The sequence below is a fragment of the Diplotaxodon limnothrissa genome, linkage group LG7 (assembly GCF_057381915.1).
Source record: "Diplotaxodon limnothrissa isolate DT_005_m linkage group LG7, D_limnothrissa_male_GT1.1, whole genome shotgun sequence".
NCBI classification, from domain to species: domain Eukaryota; kingdom Metazoa; phylum Chordata; class Actinopteri; order Cichliformes; family Cichlidae; genus Diplotaxodon; species Diplotaxodon limnothrissa.
Window position 1 is genome coordinate 8,684,687 of NC_140602.1, and position 16,598 is coordinate 8,701,284.

At 39.2% G+C, this 16,598-nt stretch overlaps 2 protein-coding genes across 3 annotated transcripts; one reads left to right on the plus strand and one right to left on the minus strand.

Moving 5' to 3' along the window:
• Positions 1–1,820: 1,820 nt before the first annotated feature.
• On the plus strand, positions 1,821–7,713 carry tmem263 (transmembrane protein 263). Of its 2 annotated transcripts, none has more exons than XM_085357322.1 (3): positions 1,821–1,849; positions 3,316–3,386; positions 6,924–7,713. In XM_085357322.1, the coding sequence occupies exons 2-3, from the start codon at positions 3,320–3,322 to the stop codon at positions 7,217–7,219; spliced, it is 363 nt and encodes a 120-aa protein (XP_085213448.1). In that variant the 5' UTR covers positions 1,821–1,849; positions 3,316–3,319; the 3' UTR covers positions 7,220–7,713. The 2 variants fall into 2 exon arrangements, with proteins under 2 accessions (XP_085213448.1, XP_085213447.1); XM_085357321.1 differs by lacking the exon at positions 1,821–1,849 and adding an exon at positions 1,862–2,058.
• Positions 7,714–9,856: 2,143 nt separating this feature from the next.
• Positions 9,857–12,941, minus strand: LOC146627726 (zona pellucida sperm-binding protein 4-like). The gene is made up of 8 exons (XM_085359119.1): positions 11,928–12,941; positions 11,550–11,734; positions 11,360–11,457; positions 11,121–11,281; positions 10,841–11,033; positions 10,384–10,546; positions 10,221–10,296; positions 9,857–10,140 (listed from the first exon to the last, which is right to left on the minus strand). The coding sequence occupies exons 1-8, from the start codon at positions 12,880–12,882 to the stop codon at positions 10,040–10,042; spliced, it is 1,932 nt and encodes a 643-aa protein (XP_085215245.1). The 5' UTR covers positions 12,883–12,941; the 3' UTR covers positions 9,857–10,039.
• Positions 12,942–16,598: the final 3,657 nt, after the last annotated feature.

Sequence of the window (16,598 nt, forward strand, 5' to 3'; positions counted from 1 at the left end):
AATGTCTGGAAAAGAGCCAAACTGTTACCCTCAGACGACAGGAAAAGTTTAGGAACAACCCAGCAGCCACCGAGGCTCAAACCTGCCATGACCTGGAAACTGCTGAAACATCAATGTCCTCTGCCCACAATTAAGTGAATTTTTGCATCACTATGGAACAAGATTGTGTCAGTCAAGAAACAATCCCCTGCTCTAGAATCAACATCTTCAAGCTTGACTGAAATTTACAGCTGTCCATGCTGTCCAGCTGTCCTCTGAAGAAAAGTTTTATGGTCAGACAAGGAAAAATCTGAGCTCTTTGGCCACAATGACAAGAGGAATGTTTAGTGGAGTAAAGGTGAGGCTTTTAAATCTGCAAAGTCTGTACCAGCTGTCAAGCATAGTGGTGGTAGCATGTTGTTTGCAGCTATTTTGCTACCAGGGGTACTGGTACATTACAGAAAATGGACAGAATAATAAAGGAGAACTCCCTTTAAATTCTTCAAGTTTACCTCAAATCAACAGCTTGATAGTTGAAACTTGGACAAAATTGGGTGTTTCAAATGGACAATGATCACAAAGACACATCAAAACTGGTTTTGGAGTGGAAAATGCAGGCAAACATTAAGCTGCTATAAACATCTTTCCAAACCTTTCCAAACCATAACTCTATTGAAAATGTGCAGACTACACCTGAAAGTTAGGTCCATGTATCAAACCAACAAATTTCAATTAACTACCAAGCGTGAAATGAAGAGTGAACAAATATCCAACGGAAGCTGTAACCAAAGCTTTTTGATGGCTACCAAAAGCATCTGGTCAAGGTGCAACTTGCTAAAGGAGATTTAACCAAGTATTAGTGAAGGTCTATGAATATGCAAGCCTGTATGTGTACTTTTGACCAAGTGTGGATTAGACTACTCCAGGGGTACGCAACTCCAGGCCTCGAGTCCTGCAGGTTTTAGATGTGTCCTTGATCCAACACAGCTGATTTAAATGGCTAAATTACCTCCCCAAAATGTCTTGACATTCTCCAGAGGCCTGGGAATGACCATTTGATTCAGGTGTGTTGAAACGGGGTGATGTCTAAAATCTGCAGGGCACACGAGGCCTGGAGTTGCCTACCCCTGGACTACTCTTATCTTAATGTTGTGATAAATGTTTGGATAACTTTCACAAACTCTGTGACAAGATTTAAAATACAGGACCTATACCCTTATTCACTTCAGTTCGGTTGATACTAAGTTTTTAATGTGTATATTTCTAAAATTAATAGCTTATTATCATATTTCATACCACCTTTCACCTTTAACAAATTTCCCACGTGTGGGACTAATAAAGGTTATCTTATCTTATCTTATGCCTTTACGCACAGAGGTTGCATTTGTTTTCAGGTGAGACGTGACCATCTATTTAAGACAGACGATCTCTGGTAAACCTAAACATGTACGTCACTTCCGCCTCGAAGGGAGGAGGCGGTCTCGAGGTATTTATGTCCGTGTCCCATCCCACCAAAGTCTGGTTGTGTTTTGAGGCTGCGTATTATTTAAACCCATTGTTTCTACTACATATAAATGTATATTTCGAAATACGGTGTTCCCAATCATATCCAAAATAAAAACATTTTTTAAATGTGAAAACAACCCCCTGTACACTTCTTAACCGTTTAGATATAATCGGAAAACACTGTTTAGGTTCTTAAACGTAAGGGCCTCACTGCATTATGAAATTATGCTAATTAATTTCGGAAACATGTCAAAAAGTGGACTAAAATTATAAACAGGAACAGTCTAATTTTAGATCCAGTATTTGTGAGCCGTGTGTTTTTCTCACACGGAGAAGCAGCTGGGGATCCATCTGCAAACAGTGCGTAAGTCTGTTTTTTTATGGGTGGAGACTGAGGTCCTCCTCCTCCAAAAAAAAGAGTCAGACAGACAACACAAGCTCGCTTCGCCATCAGCAGCTTCATTGTTGAGGATTTTGGTCCTTTTAGAAATAACTGTGGTCATTTTTTTTTTAAAGAACACAGCCTTCCCCAAAAGTGGGTCGCTCTCTTTGCTAGCTGTACGCTCGCGCAAGGTAAGTGTTGGGTTAGCTGTTTGGGATTCAGTTTGTTTGATGACAGTCAGCCATGAAAACTTCAGCAGAAGCACGAGCGTCACTTTTGAAAAGAAAAAAAGGAAAAGGAAAACACCTCAGCCATATTTCCTTAAAACAACTCCCGAGCGAAAACACCGCAGACCCTTACTTTATACGGGACGGCTAGTTTAGAAATGACGACGCACTGTCGACTATTAGCGGGAGAAAGCTGCTGAAAGTGGCGTTTCCCTGGGGAGAGATGTGACGTTTGAGCTAGAAGATTCTACAAAATAACATTAATCAGCGCGTGACGTTCAGGCTCCGCGTATAAGTCACACAACTATGACGGTTATAAAGGTTAGTAATACAAGTTAGCGTACTCTTCGAGTACTGACTGGAAGTTACTGTCGCATTTTGCACGTAGAGCTCGATCTGTTTGAACCCTATACAGAGTTGTTTCCACGACAGCTTTCAACCGTTATCCGTCGTTATGTTTACAACCCATTTAAAGAAGATGTCTTTTGAGCAGGTTTTTATAAGTTCTTAATGGTCTGTTTTTGAAATGGCCCTTTATTTATTATGTTTGTTGTTTTGGCCAACGTCTGTTCTGAAATAGGCTTGTGCAGACATGAAAATGCTTTAAATAGTTGTGCACAAATTAACTAACGAATTCAACAATAGAATTGGAGTGATTTGGAGTGAAGGTGTACACAGTTCATATTTTATCTCTTTGTGCTTTTTTTTTTTTTTAACCTGCTCTGTGAGAAACACCTGAACAGGTCCGCCTTGTTTTAAGGATACGGAGCACGCCCAAAGCAAGCTCCTTTATTTTCTGTACACATTGTGCATCCAGCAGCCAGTTATTTACACTGACGTTGTAAGTTAAAGCTGTCTTTGTAGGCTGTCTTACATACATACATATTTTATTTGGAAGAAAGGCTTTCAGTAAGCTCAAAACATTGTCACAGACGTCAAAACTTACACCAACGTGTTTGTGGTGGAGCAGTTTTGCACTATGTACTTTGTTGTTCATAATGTTAAGGACATAAACTGAAAATACAGCAACTTATCACATTCAGCATTACAGCTAAACGTGCTTCAACATGCACGGAAACACTTCAGTCAGTAACAAGATAACTTTCAATAGTTTCAGTGGGATTTTCAAGTTAAGGCAGTCTCTGTTTAGCTGTAGTTCAGTACACTTCATATCTGCGTTGCTGTGTGACATGTTGGTAATTGTGTCACTTATTTTCCCAGAGAGATGAGTCAGGCAGAGCAGGCGCCTTCGGACATGCCTGCATGCCATGAAGATGAGCCAGCAGCTGCAGGTAAGTATAGCGGGACACCTCCTTTGACGTATGCTAACACGTCTTTTAAGCTTAGCATAGTAGCACACTGTTTGGTTAAAGATGTACACGTGGGGGAAATTATATGTAATTAGGACCGTTTTTACCACAGTGATTAGCTGTTTCTCCAGGAATCAGCTATTAAGGGCACTGTAATTTTATTAAAATTTGATTAGCGGGTGTTCACAGGGTAGCCTGTATACAACAAAGAGATTTTAACTGCTCTGTTTGAAATCCTCATGTCCTTTTGCTACAGTTTGTCAAAACTGGGAAATGTTATAATTAAATATCCCGTATGAAGGGGGAAAGTCGTAATGGCTGTTCCACACCGCCAACATGTTTTCTATAATAGCATTGCTGTACTGGGCAACAGTGTTGTCTACATTTATACTCTTGTTGGTGCGTCACCATTACTCTGCCAAAGTCCAACTCTTTGTATTGGACTTTTATCTAATAAATCTTGAACAGCGGTTACTTTTACAGAAACACAGGTAGGGCTGTGCGATATCATTGATATTGTCGGCAATAACAGTGGTACAAATTTTTAAAATAGATAAAAATATCATGTTACGATATATTTTCTATGTTTCTTGGTACTCGCAAAGAGACTAGCCAGGGATGCGTGAGAGCAAGAGCTTCCTTTTAGCCTCCAGTGACAATTTAGTACCTAGGAAGGGAGGTACTCCAACCGCCTCTAAAATATCACAGTACTTTGCAAAATATGCAAGAAAGCAGTTTCTGCTAAAGCTGGCAACAACAAACTTCTTTCACCACTTGAGGCAAAAACACACCGTTGAGTTCAGCCAGATTATGAAAGAGGAGATGCTAACACCTGTGGATGTGTGACCCAAATGTCAACATATGACTCCACTGAGCCTTGCTAGTTGCACTTCATATGACAGGAAAAGCAATCAGTAGATGGAAATTACTGATGTTGTTACATGGTGAAATAGCAGGTTTTGAAACAGCTGGTTCATCCCACGTATAGAAAATACTTCAGTTTTCATTTATTTTTTTATCATGTGACATATTTGTGCAGGTCCTAAAGAGTTATAAGGTTACATTACTTTAGTATTTGTTTGTTATTATTAGCTATTTGCTTTGAATTTCCAGTGAAAAGCACAACCTAGGCTAATTTTGGGCTAAAATTTGTCTTCTGCTCTGTCACTGAATACAATGTCGTGTCACTGCTATAGTGCTGCTGCTGCTGCTTGTGCCAACTTGTTTCAGTAGATTTACATTTTAAATTAGGAAGTGTGTCATTAACTATAATAGCTCGTTGGAAAAGAAGAATGGAAAATGCCTTTTATTTACTTATACTTATAAATTCTGCTGGATGTAAGCGTCAGTAAAATGTTCACCTTTCTTTTTCTTTTCTTTTTTAAAATTTCATCAGAAATTTTATTGCAATTTTTACCCCAAGTAGGACTGGTACTTGGGGTAGAATGGAACTGTTATACTCTTAACTGAGCACTCAAGGCACTTTTCACTGAAAGACACACACACACACTTATACTGCATTTTTTGTCACATGCCTTCAAGAGCTTTTGTAACAGTCACACACGTGCAAGCGCACGCACGCACGCAAAGACATGCACAAGCACACGCACAGAGACTCCAGCAGATGCATTGGGGCAATTTGGGGCTCAGTTTCTTGCCCAGGGCCACATCAGCATATGGACTGGAGGAACTGGGGATCAAGCTAGCGTCCAGTTGGTGGATAACCTGCTTTATCTCCTGAGGCCCAACCACCAGTTACAATATCATTATGGCTGTTGATTAGATTGTAATTTGAAGGTTTCAGCCTGAGCTCTGGGACATCTTGATTAAATGATTATATATTTAAATAAACAAAAATTAATCATTAATAAACATGATAGTTTTAATTTTATATATATATATATATATATATATATATATATATATATATATATATATATATATATATATATATATATCAATCACCAAATCACGAGCAGTCACCTCAAGGCACTTTATATTTTTAGGCAGAGGACTCTACAGTAATACAGGAAAAAAAACCCAGCAATCAAATGACCTCCTCTGAGCAGACACTTGACAACAGTGGGAAGGAAAAACTCCCTTTTAAGAGGACGAAACTCCTTCCTCAGCCATCTGGTGCAATTTAGGGCTGCCACGATTAGTCGACTAGTCACGATTACGTCGACTATCAAAATCGTCAACGACTGATGTCATTTGAAGCTTTGTAAGATCACAAAAGACGCAGGAATAAGTAGTAGGATTTAAGAGTGTAATAACGGACTGAAACAGAAGCACTGCATGTACAAGGATGCCAGCTGCCGTTAAACCCCGAAGAAGAAGAAGCTGTGTCCCAGAATTCATAGCGCAGCCCAGCTCAGTTTCCAACAATGGCGGCAGCTACTTAGTTTTAATATTACTCTTATTATTCTTTCTGGGTCACAAAATAAACGTTTAACATATTTTCAAGCGAGGATGTAGCTGTGTAAACCTCAAATATCTGCTCAGTTCATCAAGACACCACATATTTTCAAAAGCGCTCCGACGTTTTCGGAGACATCTGTTACCCACTAGCTCGATAGCTAGCCGGGGTTACAGGCTCACTACTCAGGTTAAACATACATAAGTCACTTAGATAACTTAAAAATGTTATTGTTTGGCTTTTTTAGTATTTTATTTGTTCCTGAGATTAAAGTTATAGTTTTTACACAGCTGAATAAACGTCAAGCAGACAGCTGGTTATCAGAAGTGTGAGACACTCGAGAATATACTCCGGTGTCCTGTTATATTTTAGATAGCAAGGAGTTTATTAAACTTCACCGAAACAATCTGCAAATTTGATAAAAATTTAATAAACTATCTTGTCTTTATTTTTAGTTAGCAGTCTTTCGCTACTCAGGTTAAATATATGGAAGTCACTTAGATAAGTTAAAAATCTTATTGTTTGGCTTTTATCAGTATTTTATTTGTTCCTGAGTAAATCGGTTTGGCTGAGATTAAAGTTATAGTTTTTACACAGCTGAATAAACGTCAAGCAGACAACTGATTATCAGAAGTGTGAGATGCTCGAGAATATACTCCGGTGTCCTGTTATACTTTAGATAGCAAAGAGCAGACTGCTGAGTTTATTAAACTTCACCGAACAATCTGCAAATTTAATTAAAATGTAATAAACTATCATCTTGTCTTTATTTTTAGTTAGCACATATCTTAAACACTTAAAGCTGTAAACTAATGATAGTTATATAAGAGCAAATGCATGCTGGTGCAATAAGCTGTACGTTTTACGTCCAATGGATGCATGATCTGATTAGTCGACTAATCAGTGACTAGTCGACTATCAAAATAATCGTTTGTGGCAGCCCTAGTGCAATTATGTCACAAATAATTTAGATTTATATGTGAAGCAAGAATTGTTGCTGTGGGTGAAGTGTTATTTTGTATAATATAGTTCAGGATGGCTCAGAGGATTTAAAAAAAAAAAAAAAAAAGTAAGATGATATTTTTGATGTTTCTAATCAGACAACAAGGACCATCCAGTGGCTCAGCCGGGCATGTTCGGCAGATTGGCAGGGGGCTTATACGGTGCCACCAAGGGAGCTTTGGGAGCAACAGTAGGCGGTGTGACCTGGATAGGAGGAAAGGGTCTGGACCTCACCAAAACTGCTGTCACCTCCGTAGTCGCCGTGCCTGTGATGGGAGTAGGACTGGTTAAAGGGGGAGTGTGTGCTGTTGCTGGAGGAGTAACTGCTGTCGGCTCCGCAGTAGCCAGCAAAGTTCCTATAGGGGGAGGCAAAAAGAAGGACAAGTCTGACTGATGCAGAGACGCTCAGCTGAGTGGTAACGCTGGCACGGCGTTTCACCTGATTCAGCACTGTTGAGCAGGAAAAGAGCAACGTGGGACTCAGAAGTTCAGTGTGCACGTTTTGCTGTTGGTTTTGTTTTGTTTAGTTTCATGTGTGTGTTTGTTGGTAAAACCTACATCCATAAAATTAAATGGCTTTTTTTGTATAGAGCGGCATAATAAACACTCCACTGCTGCTGTTAAATGCAAACACCAGACCTTTCGGCTGTGCCAATAAAATGTTCGTATGATGTTCAGTGATGGTCCGCTACACTGCTTCCATTAGTAACTTTTGTACGGGAGGAAAACCAGCACTTATGAAGTCAAATTTACTTGCAAGACAATCAGCGATCTGTGATGATGTGTTTATTCATATTTTACTGTTAACTGGCAAACACTGTTACTTTATGTGGAAATTCTTAGGTTTCCTTCATGTCCTTTCATTTACTCAGTTGTTCACAAATCAGAAGGTATGTCTAATCAAAGATATATCAGACCTGTAAAAGTCATTGCTGGTTGTTGATATTTCATTGGTGGGTTTTTGACTGATGTCTTTTTTTCTGTATTTTTCAGCTTAGTGAAATGTTTTGTGCTGTCATACCGATCCTGATTTATTATAATAAATACAGCATTACAGTCTAAAATTCAGAGCTTGTTAATTGCAATGAAACCTTTTCCTGTTTCATACATTCACTACTTCTGTTATTTAAACATTTTTCCACACACTGTCTGCAGTCCAGTAAAGTTTTCATCAGTGCTTTGTTTGTTTTTTGTTTGTTACTTTGTTTACTGCTGTGTGGTAAAACTCTGACAGCTGGATTTCTTGGAATTACATTCTCAGTTTCAAGTGTACATTTTAAGCTGAAAACCTGTGAAAGTGCATACCTTTGAGCTCCAGTTAAGTAGCTTTCAGGCTTTGTATCATGGAGAACTGAGGTTCCACAGCTTTTGTATGATCAGTGTTACAGATTGTTAGAAGCCTTTTCAAACATGGCAAATATATACTTAGAATTTGTTTTTGTAATAAAATATCTGAAAGTCATTTGTTTTCTGTTTCCTCTGTTACTAAATAAGATTTAATATATGTAAGACCAAATTATTGCATTTACTAGCGTTACACTATTAATACATTTGTGATTTAAATTCAGAACTGCACCAGCATCTCTGAACATTCATCAATATATTTTGTAAAATTCATGTCACAGTTTAAAGCAGCCTTATTCCTTCATGTTTTTGTTGTAGTCTACTAATGTTACTTTAAATAGAGGGCTTTAACATTTATTTTATTTTTCTTCTACCAGTATTTGTTCGTGTGTTTTTTTTTTTTGTTTGTTTTTTTGTTTTTTTTTTAAGCACACTGAAAAGGCACAATTTTTATTATTTATTTTTCAGTTTATAACATACACTTCAGTAACTATACTTTGCTAGTATTGGGTTGGACCCACTGTTGTCATCAGAACTGCTGTTTCATAAGGTAAATTCAATGAGGTGCTGAAAATTACTCTGGGATTTTGGTCCGTATTAACATGATAACATGACGGAGTTACTGCTGATTTGTCAGCTGCACATACATGTGTGACAGTCTCCCATTCAACCACATCCAAAAGGTGCTTTACTGGATTGAGCACCTTAGAATCTCTCACCTTATTATCTTATCCTACTGGCATCTGAATGTTACAGCCGACATCAAATCTCTCTCTTCATAATTTTTCCATGTAGTCACTGGATTTTTCCAACCATTTTCTGTAAACCTGAGAGATATTTGTGTCCAAGTAAGTCAGCAGTTTCTGAAATACTCTGACGAGCGTGTTTAGAACCATCAACTATGCCACATTCGAAGTTTCTTAAATAATCTGTCTTCTCCATTGTGATGATCAGTTTGAACTTGAGCAGACCACCTTGACCACTTGCACCTGCCTAAATGCATTGAGTGGCTGTCATGCCATTGGCTGATTCGATTTTTTCATTAGCGAGTAGTTAAACAGGTATACCTCACAAAGTGACTGGTGAGTGTGTATTACGCTAATCTTTCTGAAGATTTTAAACTTTCTGCACAATTTTCACCTTAGTTTATAATTTGGAACATAAATTACGTTGCAAATTTATTTAATTTCTGTTTACTTTTGATCTCCCCAGTCCTGTCCGTCTGGTCTCTATGTGTTCTGCCTCCATGTTGCCACGTTCATCTCATCGTCCCTGTGTCTCCCCAATCTGTCATGTCTCAGGATCTGTTGTTTAGCTTTTGGTTTTTGTCACCTGTTTACCAGTTATAATGCTGTGATTGTGAGTTTAGTTCTGCATTCTGAGTCCATATACCTGCTTACAGATTTGCTGTGAACCAATATCTAATATCTTGTTTTTTTGTTTGTTTTTGTTTGTTTGATAACAGACACCTTCCCAAAATCATTTTGGGAAGGTGTCTGTTATCTGTTAATCTTTTCTAAAAATTTTCTTAAAATAAAGGGATGTGGTTGGGGAAAGATGACTTTTTGTATTTTATGTAGGATTCATTATAAAGGCATGACTTGGGTACTACAGAAATTGGTTCTCCTTTTTAGGAATGTCACTGGTAAAAAAGGTATAGTACAAGCAAAAAACAAACTAATTTGCATCATGTTGGAGCCAATACTTCTTTAATATAAATCTCAATGACATCATTAGACATATTTCTTCCTACAGCACACTTGAATTCTTTTCTCCTACATTATAATCTAATTTCCACTTCATACTACTAATAACCGTTTCATGTTGCAGATTTTTTTTTAACTTGTTGTTCTCAGCAAAGTTCTTGAGGTCAAGCTGTCAACTGCTCGGGAGAAGTCATGATCAGTGGCCCAGAGGAAACCACAGTCTTTGGTTCATTCGTCTTTTGGTCTTCAGCCTCGACATCTCTCCCTACACATGGAAATAGAAACATGATCAGATTGAAGGTCATTTTGCATTTGAATCTTAGAGACTATGAATTTATATCTTACTTGTCCTGTGGCATGCTGGCTCACAGCTGACAAACTGTCCGCTAACACACACGGCTGTGCTACAGTGAATGTACAGCTGAAGGAATAAGGATAAGTGTGTTGGTTAAAAGGGAAAAATATTTAGTTAGTGCAGAAACACTGCTCAAACTGATGTACTAATTACCTTTTCATGCAGTGGGTCCATTCCCTTCTGGTCCTTTACTGAGGAACCCACAAAGGTGAACATTTTGAAAACGAAACGCCGGTAATGACTGGGGAAGTCCAGGCCAGAGTTAGCACTCACTGGTACCAGTGAGGACAAGTAATTATCATCCCGGTATGGACATCTGGATGGAGTGCATGGAGAACAATTTTATTTAAGAGAACACTAGCCAACAGTTTTTTTGTCTTCAGCAATACCAGCTACGGGTAAGATCGATTATAAATAATATACTGTGTGTCCACTACAGACGAACCTTTCAGCTTATTAGATTATTGGATGATTTATCAAAACCATGTCTTTATTTCATTCCCAAATATTAATAAAATTATTTTCTTCAAAAATCTAGCATTAAATACATTTTGATTAAAATTCTACATGTTGTCACAAACAGAACTGAGCACACTGGTATCTTATTTACCCGTCTATCAGAATGTCCCACTGGGGGAAGGAGTGAGGGAAAGGGCTTGTGGTTACCCAACAGCGACCAAGAGTCAAGACAAGCATCGGATCTGTCTTTTTGAGAAGCTGAACCTCCACGTACACAGGGTCCCTCAGGACTTTGGTCACAGGGTAGTCTGCTTCCGTATAGAACGAAGTATAGGCCACATCCACTGTGAGAGCAGACACGTCAATTATTATTACAAGATTTTACATTATCTTGCAAACGAATGGACTCTTTTAAGTTGGAATACACTTACATTCATTACAACCCTTTGTAAGGCATCGTCCATTGGCCAACCTCAAGACTACATTAATGGGTCCCATAGCAGAAACTGGCAGAGGGGGATTTTGTAACGGTAGGATTTCTACAATCACAGTTTCAACATCGGTGCCGATGTACCTACACTGGAAGATGAAGCTGAAAAAGAAAGTGATATCATGCTACACAGTCCAAAACTTTAATTTAATGTCAGGACACTCTAAAATGTTTACTTACTGAAAGTGACTGTCTCGGGTAATAGATCCACGAGGCCCAACCCCCACCTGATATGAGGAAGTCATTCTGTTCTCATAGATTATTACACCAGGCTCCTCCTGCAAAAGGTTAAACGTGGTTGGTAAGATAACAATATTTACAAATATACCCTGCCTGACTGGTGGAAAAGTAGGAGAATACACTGTTTTACCATAAAGGTAGTGCCACAGGTAGTAACAGGAAACTGATATATGGCAAAGGCTGAATTGGAGTCAACATATGAACAGCCAGGACCACCTGTTGCCAGCGAGGTTGTCTGGAGGTCAAGGTGGGGTAGAGTAACATCTTTGGCGACAACAACAACGAATTGGGCATCCCGAGTGCACTGGACAGTCACTGGTGATAAAAAAAAAAGTTGGCAGATAAAGGATTTGATGTTGCTGACAAACTGTAAACAACATAAAGATTAAGAACACCACTTTTACTTGAATATTTTTAGTGTAATCAGACTTCAAGGTTTTGTTGACAACAGCTTTGGATCAATTAATATAAGCCATTTATTAGATAAAACAAACCAAAGAAACCTCACCTGCCTTTCCAAAGTAGCACTGATTGCCATCAAAACAGCATTTTATGGATTCACACTGAGCACCTGAAATACCAGTAGTTCCGCATGGGACTCTCACACTTCTTTCCACATCACAGCTCTGAGCAGGTGGCAGCGTCGGAGGCAACTTTTGATTCTGTGGGACTTTTGGTTTTTGGGGAAAGTAATCATCGGATACTTGAGGAAAAGGTGGGACTTGCCCTTGAGGGAATGGCCGGGGAGGTGGTCGAGGTTGCTGGGGATTTTGTGGTATAGGAGGGATGTGCGGTGGAGGTGGAGGCGGAGGTTGTTTCTTGGGATTCTGCCACGGAGGAGGCTGATATGGCGGTGGAGGAGGAGGTCGAGGCTGTTGAGGATCTTGCGGTGGAGGAGGTCGGTATGGTGGAGGGATCTGAGGGTTCTGGGGCTTTGGAAGAGGAGGAGGCTGGAATGGTGGAACTTGAGGGTTCTGGGGTTTCTGCCATGGAGGAGGCTGATATGGCGGAGGTGGAGGAGGAGGTCGAGGCTGTTGAGGATCTTGCGGTGGAGGAGGTCGGTATGGTGGAGGGATCTGAGGGTTCTGGGGCTTTGGAAGAGGAGGAGGCTGGAATGGTGGAACTTGGGGGTCCTGGGGTTTCTGCCATGGAGGAGGATTGTATGGCGGAGGTGGAGGAGGAGGTCGAGGCTGTTGAGGATCTTGCGGTGGAGGAGGGCGGTATGGTGGAGGGATCTGAGGGTTCTGGGGCTTTGGAAGAGGAGGAGGCGGAAATGGTGGAACTTGGGGGTCCTGGGGTTTCTGCCACGGAGGAGGACGGTACAGTGGAACTTGAGGGTCCTGGGGTTTCTGCCACGGAGGAGGCACGAATGGTGGAACGTATTGAGCCTCCACCTCTGTCCCAGCTAAAGAGCCTAGCCAAGCTAGTGCCATGAAAAATTTGGCACTCCAGAACTTTGCCATGGTTTCTCAGCTGTCTGATCTGGACACTTCCAAAGTGCACAGTTTCAGTCAGCTGTACCATTTATTTGCTACCAACCCTAAAGTTTTTTTTTTCTTATAAACCCACCTCCTCGGGCAAAAAAACCACCAATCAGAGCTTAGCAACTTTCGACAGTCAGAAACATTTAAATATCTGTTGACAAATCCAAAATCTGGGTCACACAAACCTTTTAAAGGTCTTCATAGCCTCAAATTGTATCTGTCACCAAATGTTTTTAAAACTAACACTGCATGGATCCAAACTGATAGCATGTCAGTGCAGCCTGATTTCGCAGTGACAGTTAAGTCCATAAATATTTGGAGAGAGGCTACTTTTTTTCTAATTTTGGTTCTGTACATTAACGCAATGAATTTTAAATTTAACAACTCAGATGCAGTCAAATGGTAGACTTTCAGCTTTAATTCGCTGGGTTGAACAAAAAAGACTGCATAAAAATTTGAGGAACTAAAGCATTTTTAACACAATCCCGTCATTTCTGGGACTCAAAACTATTTGGACAAATGAAATAACTGAAAATAAAATGTTTATTTCTGGTTTCAGGCAATGACAACCTGAATTCTTGAACTCATGGACATCACCAGATGCTGGTTTTCCATCTTTTTAATGCTCTGCCAGGCCTTTACTGCAGCAGCTTTCAGTTGCTGTTTGTTTGCAGGCTTTCCTATCTGAAGTTTCATCTTCAACACGTGAAATGCGTGATCACTTGGGTTGAGATCAGGTGACTGAGTGTGTCATTCAAGAATATTTCACTTCATTGCTTTAATAAACTCCTGGGTTGCTTTGGCTGTATGTTTTGGGTCATTGTCCATCTGTATTATGAAAAGCCCCCAATCAGTTTGACTGTGTTTAGCTGGATTTGGGCAGACACTATCTTTGAAAACTTTAGAATTCATTTGGCTGCTTCTGCCCTTTGCCATATCATCAACAAACACTAGTGTCCCAGTGCCATCACACTGACTCCAGTATGTTTTACAGGTTATGTGGTATGCTTTGGATCATTAGCTGTTTCACACCTTCTCCATATGTACTTCTTAACTGGGTGAATGTGGCTCATAAGACAGACTGGGTCGTCTACCAATCGGAAAGTCTGTGGTTTGTGCCCCAAACTTCCTCATTCTGCATGTTGAAGCATACTTGGACAAGATACTGAACCCTGAGTTGCCCCCCAGTACATCCACTGGAGTGTGTTTGTTAAACAAGGTTCTTATCTATAGAAAACAAGGACTTTGCCATGGTTTGATCCCAGTTTTACCCAAAGAGCTCTAAAGTGAATGATTTATATTTGCTTCTACATTTACATGTAGGCATGAGATCTCAAAAGCCCCTTCCTATGTTGTATCAGCCTCCTACTCTTCATTTTTTTTTGGTTATGTGTAATATAATTTTGAGAAACTTGATAAGAAGTTGTATTGGTGGGAAAGGAGATGAAACTACAATAAAAGATCAGTGTGCTGGTCACAGTTTGAGATTAAAGAGTTTATTTACAGGTCCAACTCTGGGTCACAGAGACCTTTTTAGGGTCTGCGTGGCCTCAAGTTTTATTTGCCAGCAAATGTTCATTTTGCCAGAACGCAATAATCCGGACATCTCACATTTGACCTTGTCAGCTGTTTATCTTACTCCTCTAACAGTTGAACATTTACACAACATCGACATGTGAAGACAGGCCAACACAGTGGATATATGCACAGAATCTTAAGCTAAGCCAAATGTAATGCCAAACTACACATAAGATTAGTCAAATAATAGATTCTTATTTTGAATGCAAAAGATTAGTTAAAAACTATTCCCCCCCCCCCCAAAAAAAAAATTTCTTAAGATGCTAAATATTTTTTTCACAGTAAGCAATCTTTACAGATGAAAACTATGTTTGACTTGAACACAGCAGCTGAGGTTGAATAGTTTGTTTTCATACTTAGTAACAGTGAAATGACCTAGAAGTGGTAGATGAAATGAGAGCCAGTTTTTAAATGTAAAGGAGCAGTATTTCCCAGTACTTTCTTTCTTATCTTCTTCACCATACTGGACCAGCCTCCATTAGAGGAGAAAAAGGAGATAATGTTGACCCAGATTAAGCCTAGCTCACATAAAATGTGCAAGAGTTTTCAATCATCAGTCTCTAGTTTTACACGCTGGTGAGTTTAAGCAAATTTTCTGTGGGATCTTTTTGATTGCACCGTCTCTCATTCACCAGTCAAATCAGTGTGCACTGCTTTACTCTGAGTCTGCCTGAGTGCGACCATTTCCTTCTGAAATGCAAAGGTCTCTAACTTTACACTACAATGTAAAGCTTGTTTATCAGTTGCGGCCATGTGGCCAAAATTCAAATTCATGATTCCTCTGATTAAGTTATAACACTAGTTAAACCTGCTGCAAATGATAACAGGTTTATCCAGTGGAGGAGACGAGGACTGACAGCACTGTGTCTGTTGGGGACACATTTAAAAAATTGCCTGATAGATACAAACTAGCTCGTCAGGATTTCTATTTCAGGACCTCCAACTTAAACATCACTTTGACAAGAATGTTAAAGGACGCATATTAAATATATCAGATAATACTGAGACATTCATTTAAGCATTTATTTCTGAAATGTATAAAAGCACAAGTGGATAATTATAGAGGATCATTATTAATTTGAGGGGCCGTTCAATAAATTATATGAAGACTAAATGTGAATTGGCAATTGCAGTCACCTCTATAATGGACATCTATAATAAATATCAAAACAACTACAACAGCCATATATGTGGAGTGATTTTCATTGAAAAATTGTGTAGGTTTTTTTTTTCCTAACTCCAAAAAACTAAAGTCTGGACAGCTCAGATGGTTTCTGGAGCTGTCTGATCCTTAAACTATTCTGGGACAGTGTGCAGTATAGTGAGGGAGTTTCTGTGCTACAGTTCTAAATTAATTTATTTAAAATTTATTTAGATATATTTATGGTAGCAAGAAAGAAGCTGATAATAAGGCACTGACTTTGCAAAGAACCTCCTGTCTGGATTTAGAATGTAACCATTTTAAAAGTGTGTTTGGTGCTTATAGTACGAAACCTCTGCTAAAACCTAAAAACAGGACAAACCGCTTCATGTCATAGCTACATGTGACCATATCGTGGAGCTATTTGCTGTGTTTCTGCTGGCCTACAGTCATTTTCAAGTCAAACGCACCACATAACTGTGCAGTTTTGTTGTTTAGAAAATCTACACTCTTTAACATATATATACAACTAAATTGGCCCAGTTTATTATTATTTTGTTTTTCAGATATAGCAACCGCGGTCGTTTGTATGCCCACTGGATGTGGAGCATGAATAACCAAGAGAAATATATTGAGTGAAACTAAGCTGAAGGATGTGACCTTTTTAGTGAAAAAGAGCGATAAAAACAGAAAGAGAAACAGCTGTTTGTTGGTCCTTGGTATTAACGACCTGGGTTCTGATGCATTTCATAACATTTAGTAAGTTCAGTGCTGTCATTTATCTCGTTTTCTATTTACACCGAATTCTGTATTTTACCAAGATTCACAAACCTAAAATAGTCTCGTTGTATACCACACAAACCATGCGATATTTATGAAATACAATGTTTAATTCACTAATATGCCAGCATCATTATATAATTAATAAGAAGTGTTTGTTTCACGACTTGCACCGGACACCGGGAGTCCTTTCAAA